The sequence below is a fragment of the Pempheris klunzingeri genome, chromosome 18, assembly GCF_042242105.1.
Source record: "Pempheris klunzingeri isolate RE-2024b chromosome 18, fPemKlu1.hap1, whole genome shotgun sequence".
NCBI classification, from domain to species: Eukaryota; Metazoa; Chordata; class Actinopteri; order Acropomatiformes; family Pempheridae; genus Pempheris; species Pempheris klunzingeri.
The window spans coordinates 10,209,846-10,229,956 of NC_092029.1; the positions used below are offsets into that span (position 1 = coordinate 10,209,846).

A 20,111-nucleotide genomic window follows, 5' to 3' on the forward strand; every position below is an offset into this window, starting at 1 on the left:
CAAAACTGCAGAACTGCAGAACATAATGATTACTATCATATATTGTAGGTATCAGGGATGCTGTCAATAGTTCTGAATCCTCTGACCAAGACTCAGGGTGTCCAGACTCTGAACTGCTATGTAGTTTGACCTTAGACAAATCTTGTCACCCTGATGTAAAATAAATAAACAGGTGATTAAACAAATAGATAAAGAGGATGAAATATTTGCTTTAGGAGAACAGAAATCTTGAGTGTTATTTATACATGTATGGTGATAAGGAAGCCAAAGTAAATAACATTTTTGTCTTATTTATTTTTGTGTTATGTATTTGAACAGACTGAAGGACATATGACAAAGAATGCAGCTTCTCACAAAATAATCTTCAGGATGGAAAAATCTCTGTTTAATACATGTATGCAATCAGGCCAGTTATATATTTTTAACCATTCTATAATTAATCTGAAAGAAGGAAAAACCTCTGGCTCACCCAGTTTGAAATGGGCTTGTGTAAGAACATCTGACTCTTCTTTGAAATTTTAGACAATTATAAGAAACTTTAATTCACCGCTGTGTGTGGTCAGCAATCTTTTATTTGCTTTTTCAAACATGCGTACAGAAAACACCCAACACCAAACTAATAAAGAAGAGAAATCATCTATCACAATCTTTCTATCTACCACCTCCAAAATATGCAGCATACACCACAACGCCACTGTGTCTTTGATTCCACGCTGGTGTCTGCTGACTGAATTCACGACGCAGTAGCTGGTTGAAGGGGACCAAACCTCACAGAAACACCTGACTTGGTTCCGTTTGACCAGCCACAGCAAGGCGTGTTGCTTCAGCTGCAAGAGCCAGAGCGAGAGAGAGAGAGGGAGAGCAGGGAGAGAGAGGGTAACAGGGGTAGAGGACGTCGAAAAAGGAGGAAATAGTAGAGGAGACAGAGCAGAAATAGAAGGTGGGCATCATCTGCAAGCAGTCAGGCCGTCATGTCCTCTTCAATCTTACCTGATGAAACAGAGAGAGAGAAAAAGAATATCATCAGTGAGTCAGATACAAACATATCCGGCATAGTTACAACATAGAGACAAGTGTCTCCATGTTACCAAGCAGATAGTTCCTATTTAGAGGTTTGGGAACCCTGACAGCCGGTGACATCGCCCTATTTCCTTCCAAACCCAGCCTACAGGAGTGAACCTTCACCCTCAGTGACAGCTCCACATCTCTGCCCTCCCTCCGCTCTTCCTTTTTTGAGAGTCCTGCGGTTGCTATAATGGGTGACAGCTGTGGTCTGTCAATCCTCCTTGACTGTCAGCCGTTGGGGCAGGGCAGGAATTTTTCAAGAAGTCCCTGAGACCCTATCAGCGGCCCTGAGAGTAATGCTAACTGCACACGTGCCTGAGCTGAAGGAGAGGGAACAGGCCTTTCACCTGTTGTCCTGCCACACACACACACACACACACACACACACATACATACACACACGCACGCACAAACATACATGCTCATGAACCCTGACATCCCCCTCCCATCCCATAAAACACACAAAGGCACCCTCAGACAATTGTGCCGAACAAAGTTCCCTCTTTTATAACTGCTAAATAAAGAATAAAATCATTAAGGTCTCCTCTTCCCGGCGTGGTTGGTGCTCAAGTCCCCTCGAAACCACACACTTCCTTACATTCCATAAGTGGTGTATTAATATGGGGATATAAGGAAGCATGTACTCACAAGGGGCAACAACTGGATTCACCGCTGCTCGCACACAAAGCACCCTTTCATAGTCACAGTTGCAGAGTAGCAGGAGCAACCAGCTTAACAATGGTTAACTGTGACAGAGCGAGCTAAAGAGGATGGGGCTGGAGATCATCTGCGCCACAGACTTTAAAAGAAAATTAAAAGTTTGTTTGATTGAGGGGGAAATTTCAAGTTTCATCTGTGCTGAAAATGCAGCTTTAGTCTTCTAATAAAAAGCAGTAGGAGCTTACAAAAGTAAAAGAAAACTATCAACTACATTTTTTCCCCCTGACTTTTAAATATTAAAAGATTTAAGATTAATATTGTTCAAAACCAGCTTGTGTAGCCATTTGATGGCTAATGCCAATGTGATGATGCTGAACTCCTTGGAGCTGAAATAACTCTAGAGGACGAAGCAAACTCTGACTTCCAGCAGACAAAGGTCACAATGTGTGTGTATGCCATGCCAGATCATTTTGATTTAAAAATGCTCTTTATGAAACAGTTTCAAGCGCAGAAATAGTAGTAAAATTAATGTTAAAAGGGTGCACATTTGAAACAAAATTGAGCTTGAATATCTAAATTGTTACTCACCTTCATTGAGCCTTGTTGCGTCTCCTCTTGTGGCTTTTTCTTTTCTATTGTTTGTTTCTTTCACTCTCCCTGTTTATATTGTTGCTGCTGTAACAAGAAAATTTCCCCCTATGGGGGATCAAATAAAGAAGTCTAAGTCTAAGTCTAAGTCTTTTTTCTTGTGGAGAGTAGCTGGAGTTGAGCTGGAGGCCACATTGGGTTCTCCTACACTGTCTAGTGGTGACTTTCCTGCTAAATCTAACCACTGCTAAGTCAACCAGCTCCGAAGCAAATGGCCATTAGAAAGACTAGCCCTTCTTCTTTGATCCGACGGCGATGGCTCCTCTGAGAGACGCATGTCAAATCACCAAATTTCCTGATTCTCTCCTGTATCACACCTCAGGCTTCCCCTCACCTGACAGAGGTGTCAGGCCCTGCAACGGTGTGCTGTGTTCTATCGTAAAACTTACAGAAAACATCTACCAACTGGTTTGACACCTGATTTTACTCACACAGTGCTGCAAATCAAGGAAACTAGAAGAACTAAAAGTCTGCAAAATCTGAATCAAGAAGACTTTTGACTCAACAGGAAACCTCACCACTGTATTCCCTATTCGTCCATTTTCATTAAAAGAAAAGCTACCTACTGAAGAAGACATTTAAAAAGAGGCTCTATGACTAAAAACTCTCTCTGTTACCATAGAAAAGACCTAACTCTCAGACCAGCCTTACTCCTTGTCCCTTAAGCTGTCCTTTCCACACATTTTAAGGCCAAAACTCATCTCAAACTATCCCCCTGCTTCCTGAGAACCATTCCCCAACTTCGTCCTGATCCTCTCCTCTCTTCACCTCAGCTCCCCTACGATCAACCATCCTCCTCCGTATCTGGCCGGTGGATTGTGCCCACGACAGGCCTTGCAGATCGGCCTTTTCTATCCCGCCAGGAGCACCCCCCTCCAAAGCGGCCTCCCACCTGTTGGTGTCCTTTAGAAGCCCGGGCCTCTCCTGCGCCTCCTGTCCGGCCCAATCAGGGCCCTGACAGGGGGGAGCCAGCCTGTGAAATCACACCTCTCAGCTGTTCACACTGGGCTCGAGACACCCTACACCCCTGCCGTTCCTCTGTTCAGCCCCCACCCCACCCTGCCTCTATTTTACACTGAATGTCAATGGCTCCTTTTTGAAGAAAAAAAAAGAAAAAGGGAGAAAGAGAAGGATACAGAGAAACAAGGAAGCAACTGCACAATGGGCGTGTTTTATTGGGTTTGGGGGTACAGTCCGAGCAGCAGTTACAGCCGGCCATGAGTCACAGCTGAAGCCAAGGTTGAGTTTCATCCCAGTCTGGTTTCTGCGCTGTACTTTAGTTTCATTGTATCATTTACAGTGTAGGAAAAAGTGACGGCCGCTGTTTTCAAAGCATTTAGTCGCCACTGACAAAAGTCATTTTTATGTGATGACATGACGGGTTGAGATGTTTACCTTAGCGAGGTGGTCACAAATCAATCTGCTTCACCGTCAACCAAATGTGGTGAATCCTTTGATAACCTGTAATGTAAACCTCTGTTAATGAAGCACAGCCAGTGATATGTGAGGAGTGTGAATAAGTTATATGGGTGTTTTTGTGGCATCATAAAAACAAGTTATAAATTCTCCCGTGGCCACAAGGTGACCATCCTGCCGCCATGACACTTACAAAACAGCACTGAATGTAATATAAGCTGCATGTGTGGGAGGGGAAAATCAAGATAAACTGCTGAAAATGTATAAAAATCTATGGGTTAAAAGAGTGAGCTACTAATCAAAGGGTTGCAACAATTTCTCATCAGCAATAACCAACCATTTAGCCAGTGAGTATCAGATTTCTTTCATCGTATTTGCTGGTATTATTTTCTGAGTAATCCTATAGAATCTGTGGTTCCTTATATGACTGTTTTGAAGCATCTGTGTGACCACACAGTGACCAATACTGTAGAGGCAAACAGGCTTGAGCTCGGGGGTTCATTTTCCTCTGCTGCAAGCACAAGCTGCTCCACTAAGGTCAACACCTGTGTTCTAAAATCAGCACTGGGGTTGGGTGTGATAGGAACCCGGGCCTCATTCACAGAAAGCTCGAGCTCAGAGAGGGGGGCTTATATTGAAACCAAATAGTCTCGCTATTTTCGAGGCACTCGCTGTCCACAAATAGCCACCCAGTTGCATCTTTGTAGCTCCCGTTTTTCTCCACCACAGGATGTTGTCTAAATTCGACAGTTGTTCGATATTTCCCATGGCCCCGAGCCAGGGTGTATCACAAATGCAACATTTCCACTAATGTCAGCTATGCGCCAAGGCCTTGCCAGATATATCTGGGTGCTAGGAATATCAGATAACTTTTGTTGTTGAGTGAATTCTTGGGCCATCACACCGGACACAATGGTTAAGACACAAACCATAATCCTGCTGTTCCTCTTAATGGGACAGCTGATCGCTGTCACATACTGGCTCATAGGCTGAGGGGTTGCCAACCAACAGATCAGCCAAAGTCTCTCATCTAATCATCTGTTTCTCTTTCATCATGTGTCATGCATCATGCGAAAGATCTCGTCTTACTGTGATTTTTTTTTCACCTGTCAACCCCTCTTCTGTTTAATTTATTTGAATTCCCATCATGAGTCTGGTGATCATTTGTTCATCTACTCCCATAAAACATTTACAAAACATGCTTATAAATGTAAGATTTCACTCCCTTACAAGTGCATCTAGAAATTTTAAGAACAATTACGCCAAAATGGGAAGAAGACAGCGCAGGAGCTCAGCGGTTGTGTTGCATGTTATCTACAAATTGGGTCAGTGAGGTTATTTTTAACCTGTGTTCACATACAGGGGCCCCCGTTTGCTAATCACTTTGTTCCCCTCTGTCATACTCATCTACCCCATTGCCAATGTCCCACTGCTTCTGGGGAGGTCACAACACACTTTTCTTGGCAGGAGGAAATAATTTCCCTCGGGACAGCAGGTAGGAGTTAGGCCGACTAACTCCAGAGCAGTTTCTTCAACAGTGGATAGCATGGATTTCTATTGGTATAAATAAACTGGCAGCTGACATCAGACCAGAGCCTGCACACGCACAGTATGGGACAACCTCGCAGATTAACCCCCTGTTCTATGGAGGCAACTCTCTGCAGGAGGTGGAGAGTCAACGTTAAATATCCATTGAAATTTCATTTAAATATCATATCTTTTACAAAGCATTATCCATTTGATGATTTGATGCTTTTTATAAATTGTTCTGTAAAAGTATGACTGAAAACTGCACTTTGAGATGATGTAGAGTGAGGTTATGTCCTAACAAAGATAATAAGACAGCAGCATGTTGCTGACTCATTAAGTGCTCTGACATTAATGCCACTTTCTGTCCTTCCCTGGGCACACCAGTTGCCAGGGCTGAGGTTGACACAGCTGTTGCAGGGAGCCTGGTCCCGTGTGGTGAAGCAATGGAGCAGAAAGGTCAAAGGTTACCGGCATTTAGGCTAAAAGAGAGAACAGGTGATGGAGAGGTGAAGGCAACTCGCTCCCGTGATTCACAGAGGGGACAGAGGGATTTAGACGGATGCTTTGATGTCATTAGATACTAGAATGAAGGACCGCTTAATCTAATGATACAGTGCAGGTCTTCTGATGAAGAAACTCTCTTTAGATGTTTGGTTACAACCGAACACACAGGTCCTCATTGTTTTCACTAAAAAACAATGTGAAAATGCATCCCAACACAAAAAACTCTTAAGATATAGTTGAATAAATTGGTATTTTGGAAGCCTGGTGGTCGGTGAAAACAAATACGAGCAGACTCCGTGTCAAATCTCTTCTGTCAAACCACAATGGCATCAGGGTATTAATGACCAGTGGAGCCCATGTAGTTAAACAAAGGGTGGCCACCCTTGAATACATTTAAGTTTCACTCATATAGATTTCTTAATTAGGCTCTGGTCTGTTACTAAAGACCCAAAAGGTGTCACGACAGGAAACACATCTCTGACTTTTCTCACCAACCAAACAATTAGGACATAAAAGGGTTCTGGGTGTTACATGGGGCCCGTGTCCCCCTTTAAATGACCCTGTTGTAATGGTCAGGTGGCCTCTGAGTGACAGGGTGACAGGTGAGCTGCAATGTGGTGGATCAGTGTACCAGGCCAAACCAGAGTAAGTGGTAATTTTCTGCAAATTAGGCAAACTTCTGCGTATAATCTATGCTGTGGTTGTTACTGCAGAAGCCCTTTTGTAATACCTCATAATAAATTACTTCATTTTTTTTCCACACACAGCCATATGAACATGTTTACAAGCAGTAAAAATAATTTTCAAGGAAGCGATGCAGCAGATGAAAAGTAATATGTGCAACAATCTGCAGTGGTAAACTGAATATCTACATGTCTGACTGTGTAAGATCATATATAAGAATATATATATATATACTGCTTCACTTTACTGGTCTGTAACTGAAAAGAAAATAATTGTAAAAAAAAATCATTCAATTTGGCTCAATGAGAAGTTGTTAATTTTCAGAGGAATTTCCTTTATAGAACTGCTTCATTACAACTCATGTCAACATTTATTCATTTAGTATTGAAACTTGAAATAGTTTGTAATCATCCATTCATACTGGACACAAAGTGATTCTGATGTAAGTGATGATAAAATCCTCATTCTGTGTAAAGATGCATAAAGCGAGCGCTAATCATGTCAATGATGTTTTAAAATGGTTGTTTGCACTCATCTACACACTCATGAGTCTGCCTGCTTTGTCTCTTAGTCAAAGGGATCAATTATTCATGTCAATAACAGAGTTTTACTGAAAAACAGAAGGAGTAGCTGAAGAATTCACTTTGAAAATGTCACAAGAAAGACACCATTTATTGATTTTTTTACCCACTTGTAACACACTGCATTCATGATTGCTTTTCTCTAACTGACATGTTTTAGCTTAAGTTACTAAATGTAATGTTTGAATGTTTCTGAGCCCTCTTTTATGTCACTCATTTAAGGTAAGTTTGTGAAATTTGAATTATTAACATTTTTTTCTCTTAAAGGTTTATATCATACAACTCCAACTTTTCTCCAAGCACAGGAGAATGTTCTCACTTGTGCTATATGCAACATATCTAATGTGGCTCCTGGTGGATGAATGAATACGGAGCAGCCTATGGACACCCAAGTGCCTGTGGGGGTCGTCAGTCAGCTGCCCGACTCCCCACCAAAAGGGAACGACAACTGCAGGAGAGGCAGCAGCAACAGCAGCAGCAGCAGCAGCAGTCAGCAGCAGCGGTGACACCAAGATGAAACAGAGATGGGGTTTATGGTGGGCAGAGAGCGGGGGGGGGTCAGCTGAATCAGCCCAACGGCTGAGGATGTTTGAAGAAAGAGTCAGCGGTGATCAGCGGTAGTATCTGTTCGGTCCAACTTGTCTGCTATCCATCCTGAAACCTGTCGTTCCTGTTAAAACAATACACAGTGCTAGTTTACAGTTTAGACGCTCCTCAATCTACAGAGATACTTAGTAGATGCATTGTTGGAAGAAAAAGAAGGCGTTGACGAAGATAATGCATTATAAGTTCCTAAATGTGTTTTTCTTCAGAAAATTTAATCCATTTAATCCATTGATGTGGGGTAGAAGCAGAAATCTCAGTGACAGATATCTCCATAGCCAAAACTATCTACATGGTTAAATGCTGCCACAACTGTGTCACAAAATTTACTTTTTTCTCAAATGAGAACACCTTTAATATTCTTGGGACGTCTTGGTGGTCCAGGGGGTTTAAGGTGTCGATCACGATCAACAGCGTTCCCAACATGAGCCCATCGGGGGTCCTTTGCTGCATGTTGTTCGCCATCTCTCTCTCTCTCTCCTCGCCCCCTGCCATCTCTCTACTGTTAACTCTGTAATAAAGGATAAAATGCTGAAAAAGAAATAATGAAAAAGCAGAGCAACATTCTTAAAGGGCCCAAAAATAGTTTTAGAAAAGTATTTAATCTACGCAGGCAGTGACAGGTTGTAACTGGCCCCGAACAGATGAGTCCAAACACTTTCTAAGGTGACACATGATGACACATGATTTAATCTAGGCTAGATTACACGTCGTCATTCAGTGTTACCTAAATAGGATTGTGGCTGCAAGACTTTTACTTGTAATGGAGTACTTTTAAAATGTGGTATTGGCACTTTTACTTGAGTAAATCTGAGTACTTCCTCCACAAATGCTAATAATTGCATAATGAATAATAATACAAAACTTAGTAGAGGGTATGAATATGCTTTAGGTACATGGGTTTTATGCTAAAGAATTAGCTCCACTCAGCCCCTCACCCACCCAGCACCTCCTCTCCTCGTCTCCATCCCCCTCATGGGTGGTAACAGCTGTGGTGTCACCCCAAGTCACGTGACATGGGCAGGTGGGAGAAACCTATGTGGGACATCCATTCCCCTTTTCTTCCCTCCTATTCTCTCGCTCTGAATGTCAAACCCCACACGCATGGAGACACACACACACACACACACACACATGGACACACATGCACGCAACCTCCTCTTTGCAAGGGTGTGGTCATTTTGCATCGCAGGAATGTGCTCCGTGTTTGTAACTCATACTGTATGTCTGATCTCCCACATTGATGAAATTCCGCAGACAAAAATCCCCCCCTCTCCTGTCCCTGCTTGTGGCTGTCACATCAGCAACCAGAAAGCATCTACTCATCAGTAGTCCAAAATCTAAAATCTCCAGTTCTATGTTTAAATATAGTGACGTTATGACAGGACATACTGTTTGAGGAGTCCAGTGCCACAATGAGACAGTTTGAGAATATTGCGTCTTCAACTGTTTTGAATTTGATTTAAGAGGATAGAGAAGAAAAATTCAATTTCACTTCTCTTTTATTATGATTCTATATTTACAATGAAAGCATAGTCATTTACTTGTTTATTTAAAAGTCATAAATAAAATAAAGACCCATTTTATCAGTCTTTTTGGCAGATGATGAGGGAATTTCTGCTCTTTCTTATTTGGTATTTGTGAACAGTGACAAAGCAAAGGTGGACAACACTTCAGTGGATTGAAATTCAAGCACTGATGTGGAGGGAGTTCTTTGCTGCAGTGCTGCTGTGCAACACACTGAATCCCATTTGGCTCCAATAGTCCTGCTTTCTAGTGATCTGTTCCCTTTTCTCCTCTTTTTCATTTTCACTGTAAAGAGAGCATGACCTAAAGGAGTTTATGGTACAATACAAGATAATTGTAGGTGTTTCAATCTGGTGTGCCACCAGAATACCTGATCCTGTCAGGAAACATAAAGTTATACGCACAGCATGAGCAGGTTCCTCTAATCAGAGGCTCAAGAGCTGCACTCACATTAATATCACGTCTTCTTGCTAATCTGTCTGTCTAAGAAACACTTTAATGTGATAATCTTTTAGAATCATATTTTATATAATAATATAACAGAGCTTGGAAAGACAAATAATAGTGTGTTAGGAGTTTTTCATTTTCTGTCACTGTCGCAGTAGGAACGTGAAGTGCTGGCTCAGTTTCTGGGGACAGTTTTTCCGAGCGGACTAACCGGTGCCAGGACACACTCAGAGAATACGCGTGTATTAATGTTAAAATTACGTTAAAATGTACAGCATGCAGTGACATAAACTAACTGAAATGTTTTGACATTTTGAACTGAGACTTAAAGTAACACATTGAAGTGTATATTGTAGAAGTGCTGCAGAATGCTTGCGCTGTTTTCTTCAGACGGAACTGTGTTTTAGAAACTAAACACAACACACTGGTGTCTGAAACTAGCGCGGTAGGAAACATTTATGTATACATATGTTTATATTAACTATAAAAATACCTCTCTGTCCAAGGTCTCACCTTTTGTGCTTGTGTTGTTAAGCTGCTCTTGTTTGGCGTTTTTGGTTGTCACGAGAAACAATTAGCCTGAGCTGTGTATCAACAGTTAGCTAGAGTTAGCTTCATTAGCTTCATCATACCGTAGCTGTCAGTGGACTCTGTTGGTGATGAGTTGTGGTTTCTGTGTTTTGTGCAGACGATGTTACTGACAGCTGCCCGTCTGTCCAAAGTGCTGCAGCTCACCCTGGCGGTCATCAAACCAGATGCTGTAGCTCATCCTGTGATGTTGGAGGTGAGTCCGCATCCTTTCAATTATTACATAAATCCACTTCACAATGTGCAATACTTTCTTTTTTTTTTTTAATATCTCCCTATCTTTTTTTTAACTGTAACCGTTTTAACTGTACATATATATCTGATCTCATCTCCCTTAGCCTCTATTAGATTGTCTCAAACGTGTTCAGGTTCACTACTCTATCAGTTTTATCTGTTTTCATCTGTCACAGTTATTCGTCACACTGTGAACAATATTATGCACCCTTCATCCTCCATCCAACAGTTACTGCGATTTTTTTTTTTAATATTTCTTGACTTTTGCATTCCTGTTGTTTCCTTTTCTCTTACTGTGGTTATTGTGACTGCTATACAAAGGCCAAATCTGTGTATGTGAAAACCTGCTTGGATAGAAACTGATTTCTGATTCTGTGAATCTTCCAGAGTGAGCAGGGAGTCGTAGTTCAAGCAGCCCAATGACCTTTCATTTTTATAATTACTGTGTTTACTTATTGAACTTATCAGGGGGCCCACTCTCTGCCTACAGACCTGTGTGCTCTATACATAGTATTGAAAGGAGAAAGATAAATCTTACATTGGCTTTCCCTTCTCAAAATAAATACATGACACAGACATACACGGTCTGCCAATGCTCTCTAAAATCCTTTTATTTCTACAAAATATGAACACACAAATACACTTTCTTTAACTGAATTTCAATAACATTTCTATGAGTAGAGTTTAACTCAGCTGGATTAAAAATAAGTTACGGTTCTATGTGAACTGTTAAGTTATGCCATAACATTTAGACTGTGGAATGAATTGAACTTTCTATTCATTTATTATTTTTACTCACTGTCACATAAAATAATTCCAAATAGTTCACTGACATGGCCCAAGCCTGCTACTCTCACTTTCATTCAAACAGTAAAGCAGAAGCTCCATTTGGTGTCTTGATAGATTCACAAGCCCAGAGGCCTCACAGTCAATGAAAACTGTGCCAAACATGAAATATTCCATTAGTGAGAGGTCCCGTTTCGCAGCCACATAAAGTGGACCAGTTTACGTCTGTTGTCGTCCTAATAAAGAGGAAGAGAATGACCTTTTGTGTCAGAATATTTGGCTGTAATTATCAGCCCTCTGGCAGGTCTAATGCTGGTGGATGATATAATAACATCAAAATGCCTGCCCTCTTCCTTCTGGCTTTGACACGGTTAATTGATTTTGATTTGGATGGATTTTCTTTCAGGCTCTTCACCAGAGAATCCTGGACAACAACTTTGTGATTATTCGTTGCAAAGATCTTATGTGGAGGAGACAGGACTCTGAGAGGTTTTACGCTGAGCATTCAGGTGCGGACACGTCATCTGTGTTCAGATGTGTTTAAATGAACAAAGTTCTCTGTAGTGACTCCATCTGACCGAAGAAGTGATTCAATTCTCCCTGTATTGATAGAGCAACCACACTTTGAGGGAGAAAAACAGCCTCTTGTCTTGAATAGAGTGATTAAAAATGTTCTTTTTCAAGCATTTATGATAATGAGTCAGACAACGAAGAACTGTGTTTAAAATAATGATTGTGTCGATGTTTTCATGTGTTTTATAGTTCTGTTCAACTTGCTTTTGTTTTGCTTCTTAGGGCGATTTTTCTACCAAAGACTTGTTGAGTTCATGTCGAGGTAAGCCTCTTTGAGCGAACACATTTGGATGAATGTTGTTCTCTGTCTGACGTATTTGAAGTGGAATAACACAGACATTTCCATACAACATGATGCACCTGGCGGACACAGAAAAAGCACACCTCTTATTTCAACAGCAAGTTACCAATAAATCATTTTCCGAAACTTCCCAACAGGAGTTATAGTTATTAGCGGTCTGCCATGTTCAGCCCGAACAACAGCCCTGAGGCAATTGTCTGAAAGTCATCATGTCGCCTGTTCAGAATAGCCCCACATACATCCACTGGATTGCAAAAGGTGCTTGTAATCACGTTGTCACTGTCTCCTCACAGCAGTGGATGGGTAGTTGCTACAGCAACCTTTCTCTGTCTTCTGCTGTCAGTGCTAGAAAGCATCCAGTGTTTAAAATCAATTGTCCGCAACAGCCACACAGAGCAGTACACGGTCTTACAATGTCTGTATGCTTACGTACATAATATTTATCTGTGATCCTTTCCCACAGTGGTCCTATGCGAGCGTACGTGTTAGCCAGAGGGGACGCCATCCGTCACTGGAGAGAACTGATGGGACCAACCAAAGTGTTCAGAGCCAGATACACCTCGCCTGCTTCCCTCCGGGCTCAGTTTGGACTCACAGACACACGAAACACAACTCACGGCTCAGGTAGAAATGTTGAATGTTACATATCTACGTATGTGAGGCTCTTTAGTGCGCAGAGTACTGACGAGTGAGTGCTTTTTTTTTGTCACATTTTTAATCTCTCCAGATTCTCCTGAGTCGGCGCAAAGAGAAATCAGTTTCTTCTTCCCTGACTTCTGTGTGGAGGAGTGGATGGAGAAGGAAGAGCCATTGTTCAGATCAGGACAAATGCATTACGACCATCAAAAACAGATCCACACACTTTCAGCGCAAAGCTGACCCCAGAACTGCTGTTACAGACTCTGATCCCAGAGGACCACCGGTCATCGATCGCTCATACAAACATGCCAGAGAAATATAATGTATGCTGTTTTATGATCCCAAAAAAGTGCACGTGTCATGTTCTTTGTCACCACAACTCCTCGAAGTGCCAATATGTCTATCCCATGTCTTTCTCATTAAAATATTTCCTTGAACATGTTTAACATATTCAGATTTTATGAAGAAATCTAAAAATAAGGACCTTAAATGTTTTTGTTGAATTTATTGTCGTTAGAAAACACGATTAACACGGCATTGTACAAAACAACACGATGTAGTAAGACAGGTGTTTACATTGTCATCACAAGCTCCTGTGAATAGTGCAACCATAACGATCAATTTCAGTTTCCTGAGCCAAACAGATTGTAGCACAGCAGCAACTACTTGTGTATTAATGTCAAATAACAGAACTATAAAGTATGTATACTGTGTGAATGTGAAATAATACTGTTAGAATAGCTGTTCACATCTATCCTGAAAAGCAAAATTAGGGTTAAAATGCTTTTTAGATTGTAATTTACTTTTGAGTTTTAAATGTGCCAAGCAATGGTTTCCTCTCAGTGATTTTGAGGCCGGCCGTCTGCTGTGATTTACTATGAACGCATCCCATGTTTTTGCTCTGGTACTGTAAGTACTGTAAAATGTCATGTTTTGTATTTTCTCTGATCAGCCTACAGCGTTACATGTCAGCATTTTGAATGTGTCAAAGTACAGAACAACATTAATGTAACAGGCACCATAGAAGTACATCTTACAGTATTAAGTACAACACGGCCTAATTAAACAGTTTAAAGAAAAGGAGCCATGTTCTCATTATGACAATCTAAATTACACAGTTTCACGCAAGTCTCAAGTCTCATGTCCTCCTTGTGCATTCATCTGCCGAAAGACCTGAAAGGTTTTTCCATCAAAAAACCATCAGTTCACTAATTTCACAGTTATCCTCGTTTTTCTTTGGCCTCTCCCAGCCCCCACTGCGCTCAAGTGTTTTGTGTTGCCACCTGTTTGAGGGTTTCCACAGGTTTCATGACCTCGTAGGTGGTGAGGGACTTCTTTACCTTCCCGTTCTTGTCCACCTGATGGATGCTCTGCGTCACTGTGATGGTCACCTGCTTGGTTGACATCCGATTGTCCTGCCATTTTGTCTGATGATGATGGAGAGCGAAAGATGGTGGCGTTACAAAAATACAATACCAATGTTGTCGGAAAGTTTGTTGAGATTGCAGATTGCTGCATGAAAAAGGGGGGTGCGTAATGATTTTTCCTCATTCATATAGGAATACATCCATAAGCACACTAACTACTATTTTCATTATTGATTAATCTGCACATTATATCCTCATTGATTTGTTTTGTCTTTTAAATGACAAAAATAGTGAAAATGGCCTGAAAATGCTTACTTTTTTACATTTTTGCTTAAAATTACTAAAACAATTGTGTATTAAATTATTTGACTGTTTCTCCTCTAAATGTAACAAACCAGAGGACATTAAAATGAAAACAATGTCTCCCACTGTTGGGTTACGTTATAGCTTTTTGCTGAACAAATGAATATAAAAGAAAGACAAAAGGAATAGAAAGAAAAAGAAAAGGTGCTTTTATATTCTAAACTGACTTTAAAAATATCCAGGGGAGAGTCTTACAATCTCCTCAGTGTGTAGAACACTTCTGCGCTGCACTGTGGTGCCAGATGACGGGAGCACCGCCTCCTTGGGTGGAGAGCCCAGTATTGCAGGGGGGCTGCTGGGCTTCACGTCGTTCAGACTGGCCTCAGACACTGACGAACAGACCTTCAGGTAAGCCTGAGCAGGTGGAGGGAGGCCGTCCTCAAAGAAATCTGGAACTGTAACAAAACCAGACAAAATCAGCTTTGTCACATTAAGCCAAAAAGAACCCCACTGGACTCATACTGAATCACAAATGAACAAGTCTGAAAGTGTGTGGGAGCAAACTGGAAACTATCAACATCTAATTCCAGTTTTATTAGGCCATGTTGTGAGGACAAAGAGGGTTGTCTTTCTGCTGAATGTGACCCACTGACCCTCGAACAAATCAGTCACTGTCTCTAAAATACATAAAACTACCCCTAATGGACTGTACATGCAGTCTCTGTCTGTGTTTACTCTGTTTGTTGTGTGTTTCTGGTAAAGACTGCAGGCGTGTGCATGGGAACAAAACAGCCCAAATTATTGTATCAGGAAAACAAACACTCAGAGGCCTGAAGGAACAAAAGAATAAATCTAATGTCTAAAACATATAATTACATGAGGCTGTAAAACCGATAATAGAGGGAAGCTTATGATATTTATCTTGATTGTATTAGATAAACCCTTTTGGAGATGATCCATATAATCGAAAAACTGGTTGTAATGTGTCATTTTTGGACATACAGTAAATAATAAAAGCTGATTCATTGTTACTGGATCTGTAGAACAAAAACTTCAATATCTTACTCATAACTTTTGTGTCAGTACTGCTGTTAATAATGCATTTGTAATGTACTCTTTGATATTTGGCAGACAGTGGCATGTTCACATGTGCATCAGGTGGAGTATTTTTCTTTTAAAACAGCCACAAAAATGATGTATTCCAGTCAGTGCCAATATAACTATTATCCCACTATTTATAATCTGCACAGTGTAGAAGTGGGTAATTTGTAAATCAACCAGCATTAGTCACAGGTCAGAATACACAGAATCAATGTGGCTGCAGTGTGGAGCACTGAAGTGTGATGATGAATGATGGAAACCACTCTGAATATCGCTGACTGAAGCTGTGCTTGGCGTGCACGTCAAGAGTGGGTTAAGTGTGCTGAATGATGGCGTTTTGCAGATGTTAAGCACATGTAGTGTGAAAGTGGATTTACTGGGACAGAACCAACACAAACAGAAGAGGAAAACATCACCATATCTTACAGATGTACATGCAGGCTACATTATGGTGGAAGCGCCGGTTGATAAGAGCCTCGCGGTTGCCGTCTGCTGATTAATTTGGACAATTCTGGATCTGTTTGATCTCCACAGAGCGAAGCTTAACTGAATTTGTCTCCACAATTACATCAAGGCTCCTCGCCCTGCATTCGCCAGCAGCTGCGTCTGTTGCCATGAGACCCAAGTCCTGTTAGAGCACAGTGGCTTTTGATGTAGCCTATTATCCTCATTCACTGATTCATCTTGCCCCGGCTTCAAAGAATGGGCACCCACAATTCATTGCAACGGATGAATGCAAAGCAACAGAATTAAAGTCAGATTTTGCTGTTTCTAAGGAGACAAAAGGTCTCTAATGTATCCTTATGTCATACATAAACCTAAGCTACAGTATCAGGGTCACCATATACATCTTACTTCTTTATTTCAATTTTCCACAAGCAAAATGGGTTCTTGTTTGAATCAGATGAGCTAAACCTCTAAAAAGTTTTAATGTGAAAAGAGAAACTATGTTACAGCTATAGGTTTTTTTTTGCTACAGGGGAAAGCAGACATGCTAACACAGACTGTACAGGTGCCACACTTGACTTTGATGGTTAGTGTAGGGTGTTATGAAAGGACCACCCATTGATAATCCACTCAGACGACTTTAAGTCCAAACTCAGCTCAGTGTGGATATAAGCAGTTATTACATTTGGGTTTAAAATGAAAATACATTCGACTTTTACTGTATCTACAATACAACACATCAGTTAAGATGCAAGTGATGAAAAGAGAGCATTAAGAGGAAAAATATAAGACTGGAATAACCAACCTGCATTCTGCAGTGGCGATCTAATTTATACAACCATACATGTATTATTCATTTGTTCAGCTGCTAAATTACTGCCTGTTCTTGTTAAGAGATCCATTAAGTATTCATTCATCCATTCACTCCACAGCCGTAACTCATTCTTCTTACCGGGGCTGATTGTTTTCTCAGAGCTGAAGCCGGCTTCAGAGCTCTCAGAGGGGATGCTCTGGATGGACGACAGAGGGATGTCGGCGTCCGTGCTGGTCAGCCACGTTGACTCCGTCTCCTTGGTCCAGCTCTCCAGGTATCGAGGCTCCAGGGCATCAGTCCTGCTCCCCCCACAGCCCATAGCTCTGCCTCAGGGCACGCTCACTTCCCCGCTGGACTTTTCCTCAGAACGGATAAAACCAGACACAGATCTAAACCAGGTGAACCAAATCTGTGCTGACCCAGTTTTTCCTCCCCTAGCCAGAAAGATACATGATGAATCAGAAACTTAAGCCTTTTTTTTTAATATAATGCTCTGATATCTTATAGAGGGTAAAGAATTAACTGAGTAAATTACTGGCAGATACATTGATGATACTGCACATGTGAGCAGATCATTTCCCACATGACACCGTCACAAATACTAAATACTTACAGCACAGCACACAGCTGTGGGAGGAACCGCGTGTTCTCATAGGATTAGACTCCAATTACTTCTATCCTTCAAAGAGTTGGATAAGTGGTTCCGCCTGTGAACACTCTAGCTTGTTTACGTTTCTCCATCTGAAGGCAGCATCTTCTGACGGTCGGTCAGGTCGAGGAGACCTTGTTGCACAGGAGCTGGCTGATCATCCAAACCAGCTGGTCACCTACAAGAAGCAAAGAGTGGGAGGGAGAGTGCGGAAGTGATGGAAATGTACTTTTTGTCGCTGTATTTCTATTTTCAACATTTTCAACGACAAAGTCCATTTATTTGAAAGACACTGGCCCACTAGAATTAAAGATTTATTCTGCCACAAAAGACACTCTGTGAGTTACTCTCTCTTGGTGACAGACAACCAGCTCTTCTGTGGTATTAGTCATAGCAGTGAAGGCTACTGTGGTGTGTATTGTTTTGTACTACTGTCATCATATGTGATGTTCTAGTTCCTTGTATTTCATGTGCACTGTCGAGGCTGTGGACACATCTGTATGTCTGTCTAGAGACCTGCTATGAGTTGATTGAACTGCAGATCGATGCATCTCGTAAAACAAGTACAGACCAATCAGATCTAACCTCACCACGGCTTAATCACTGATCAGTACGGGTTATTGAGCCCAGTTCAGCCGAGTTTCCCTTCATTTGGACGCTGGCGAATCTTGAATTTTATTGATGCATGACTGACTGGATTAGATGCCCACGATCAGGCCTCCTATAGATCATTAAATCGTCTGGTTTACTTATTCAACTGTCCTCCCCCGGCTCACATAAAGGCATCCAAATGGACACTGCACAGCCATGAAGCAGCCTGCCGGGTGGAAGCGATGCTAAAAGCGGACTGATATGTGCTCTGACACCGCTGTGACATCGCTGCAGGCCACAGGAGAAAAAACAACAAAACACAACGACAGCGTGAAAGAAATGAACATAAAAACGCGGACGGAGGCGGCAAACACGCAGTTTGACTCGTCTACTGCAGAGAGAACAGTGAAAGGTGATGGAGACTTACTGATGCTGGAGACTCCCTGTTTTGGCGTCGCTCCGCTGCTCCTCCGCGCAGACCTGAGACATGTTGTCAGCAGTGAACCACCTCCAGTCTGTGTCTGTCCGCACCTTCACTCATCTTCCTCACCGCAGCGAAGGAGGACTGACGGGGGGGAGACAGCAAACGTAAATCACTCTTGTCGTGAATGTAACAACTCATCTATGAATTCACATGAGGGGCTATTTCAGCTGTTGCTGCTAAACTTTAGATGAACATAATGCTCCTCTTTGTGGTCACTGACACTGACACATTCAATTTCTGCCTCATAGGCATTCACTTAGTTGTATTTGTGGCCAGATCATCTAAACACTGGGCTTTACTAAACTTTACAGCCTACACAATAGCTGGATCCTCCTTCAGTGCTTTACAAGCTTGGCTATAATAATGTTTGACCCTTTGGGCTTGTGATTGAATTGGGACAGTGTGACAGTGTGACAGCACTGGGAACCTGTAACCTCCTGGCCACATAACCAATGATGTGTTCACTAGTTTGTCCACAAGGGGGCAGTCACGGCCCATTTCTGTGCCTTACAAACTGGGCTGGTGAATGAGAAACAGCCCCCATGTTATTAATTAGAGTGTATCAGTGGGTTAATATTGCAAATGGTTGTTGTTATTCAGAATCAGAATCAGAATCAGAATCAGAATTACTTTAATAATCCCCAGGGGGAAATTGCTTTTTGTTACACACAGCTCCAAAAGAATAAGAATAAACTTCAAACACAAAAGTAATAATAATGATAATAATAATAATAATAATACAAATAATACCACTACTACTAATAATAACATATAACAACATGTACACTCAGAGTGAGATGTATTATATAATACTAATAATACTACTACCACCAACAATTGGTGGTTGTTTTGTTGGTATAGTAATAAATCTGTGCAAAACTTTTGAGACTGACGACAAACCATCACAAGTCAAGACGGAGCGGGACGCACAAGCATAGCAAATGCATCTGCTCACCTATCTGCAGTGCAAACATCAAGGTAATTGTTTAAGCTTTTTGTCAAACAGGCCTTCGTCAGAGCTGGTGTATCTCTAAAGCTGAAATGTGACAAGGTTTGTGCTATTAAATACGGGCTTGTGAAAGAGTAGCTTCAGGTGTGTGTGTAGAAAAGGTACAGTCGCAGGACAATGTGCCCAACTAAAAATGAGGAAGAGGCTATTCAGATACAAAAAGAATCAAGTTATAGGCTGTGCAAAAGGTGAAAAAAATGAGACACAAAGGTGAGCGCTTCAGTCACAGGATCTTATATGTCGATATGACTTTTTCTTCAGCTAAACTTGAAATCAAAACACAAAAGCGAAGATCACTAGTACGTATTAGGACTGGGTCATTTTGTTGAAATCAATATCACTGGAATAAGGACGTTTTCTGGTTTCAGAATCGTAAATCATTCAGTATCATAAAAAGGTAAATGTATACATATAGACAGGTAAAATTAACTGCCTTCCACTGTTACACATCACAGCATTTTCAAATTAAAAAAACTCTCCTTTTGTTAGTCTTTAACTATTATTTGCTTGTAATAATTCAGAAGAGCAGCAAACTCTTTTAAGTATATGTGACATACAGA

The 20,111-nt window shown here is 41.4% G+C and overlaps 2 protein-coding genes and 2 long non-coding RNA genes across 4 annotated transcripts; 1 reads left to right on the plus strand and 3 right to left on the minus strand.

Moving 5' to 3' along the window:
- Positions 1-554: 554 nt before the first annotated feature.
- Positions 555-2,888, minus strand: LOC139218197 (uncharacterized). Its single transcript, XR_011585649.1, has 2 exons — positions 2,314-2,888; positions 555-990 (listed from the first exon to the last, which is right to left on the minus strand). It is a non-coding gene; the product is annotated as an uncharacterized lncRNA (long non-coding RNA).
- A 4,408-nt stretch (positions 2,889-7,296) lies between these two features.
- Positions 7,297-10,309, minus strand: LOC139218005 (uncharacterized). Its single transcript, XR_011585640.1, has 3 exons — positions 10,298-10,309; positions 8,043-8,202; positions 7,297-7,758 (listed from the first exon to the last, which is right to left on the minus strand). It is a non-coding gene; the product is annotated as an uncharacterized lncRNA (long non-coding RNA).
- Positions 10,041-13,918, plus strand: nme6 (NME/NM23 nucleoside diphosphate kinase 6). The gene is made up of 6 exons (XM_070849531.1): positions 10,041-10,110; positions 10,354-10,449; positions 11,680-11,782; positions 12,069-12,108; positions 12,611-12,771; positions 12,875-13,918. The coding sequence occupies exons 2-6, from the start codon at positions 10,357-10,359 to the stop codon at positions 13,024-13,026; spliced, it is 549 nt and encodes a 182-aa protein (XP_070705632.1). The 5' UTR covers positions 10,041-10,110; positions 10,354-10,356; the 3' UTR covers positions 13,027-13,918.
- Positions 13,919-14,009: 91 nt separating this feature from the next.
- Positions 14,010-17,517, minus strand: baalcb (BAALC binder of MAP3K1 and KLF4 b). Its single transcript, XM_070849798.1, has 4 exons — positions 17,432-17,517; positions 16,957-17,179; positions 14,712-14,911; positions 14,010-14,213 (listed from the first exon to the last, which is right to left on the minus strand). The coding sequence occupies exons 2-4, from the start codon at positions 17,135-17,137 to the stop codon at positions 14,049-14,051; spliced, it is 546 nt and encodes a 181-aa protein (XP_070705899.1). The 5' UTR covers positions 17,138-17,179; positions 17,432-17,517; the 3' UTR covers positions 14,010-14,048.
- Positions 17,518-20,111: the final 2,594 nt, after the last annotated feature.

Excerpts from the sequence above, each read along its gene's own strand:
- nme6 (XM_070849531.1), top strand. The coding sequence starts at position 10,357 with ATGTTACTGACAGCTGCCCGTCTGTCCAAAGTGCTGCAGCTCACCCTG. Across the intron at positions 10,450-11,679 it reads CTCATCCTGTGATGTTGGAG|GCTCTTCACCAGAGAATCCT; the intron begins GTGAGTCCGCAT and ends ATTTTCTTTCAG. Across the intron at positions 12,772-12,874 it reads AAACACAACTCACGGCTCAG|ATTCTCCTGAGTCGGCGCAA; the intron begins GTAGAAATGTTG and ends TAATCTCTCCAG.
- baalcb (XM_070849798.1), bottom strand. The coding sequence starts at position 17,137 with ATGGGCTGTGGGGGGAGCAGGACTGATGCCCTGGAGCCTCGATACCTG. Across the intron at positions 14,912-16,956 it reads TGAGAAAACAATCAGCCCCG|TTCCAGATTTCTTTGAGGAC; the intron begins GTAAGAAGAATG and ends GTTTTGTTACAG. Across the intron at positions 14,214-14,711 it reads TTCTACACACTGAGGAGATT|ACAAAATGGCAGGACAATCG; the intron begins GTAAGACTCTCC and ends CATCATCATCAG.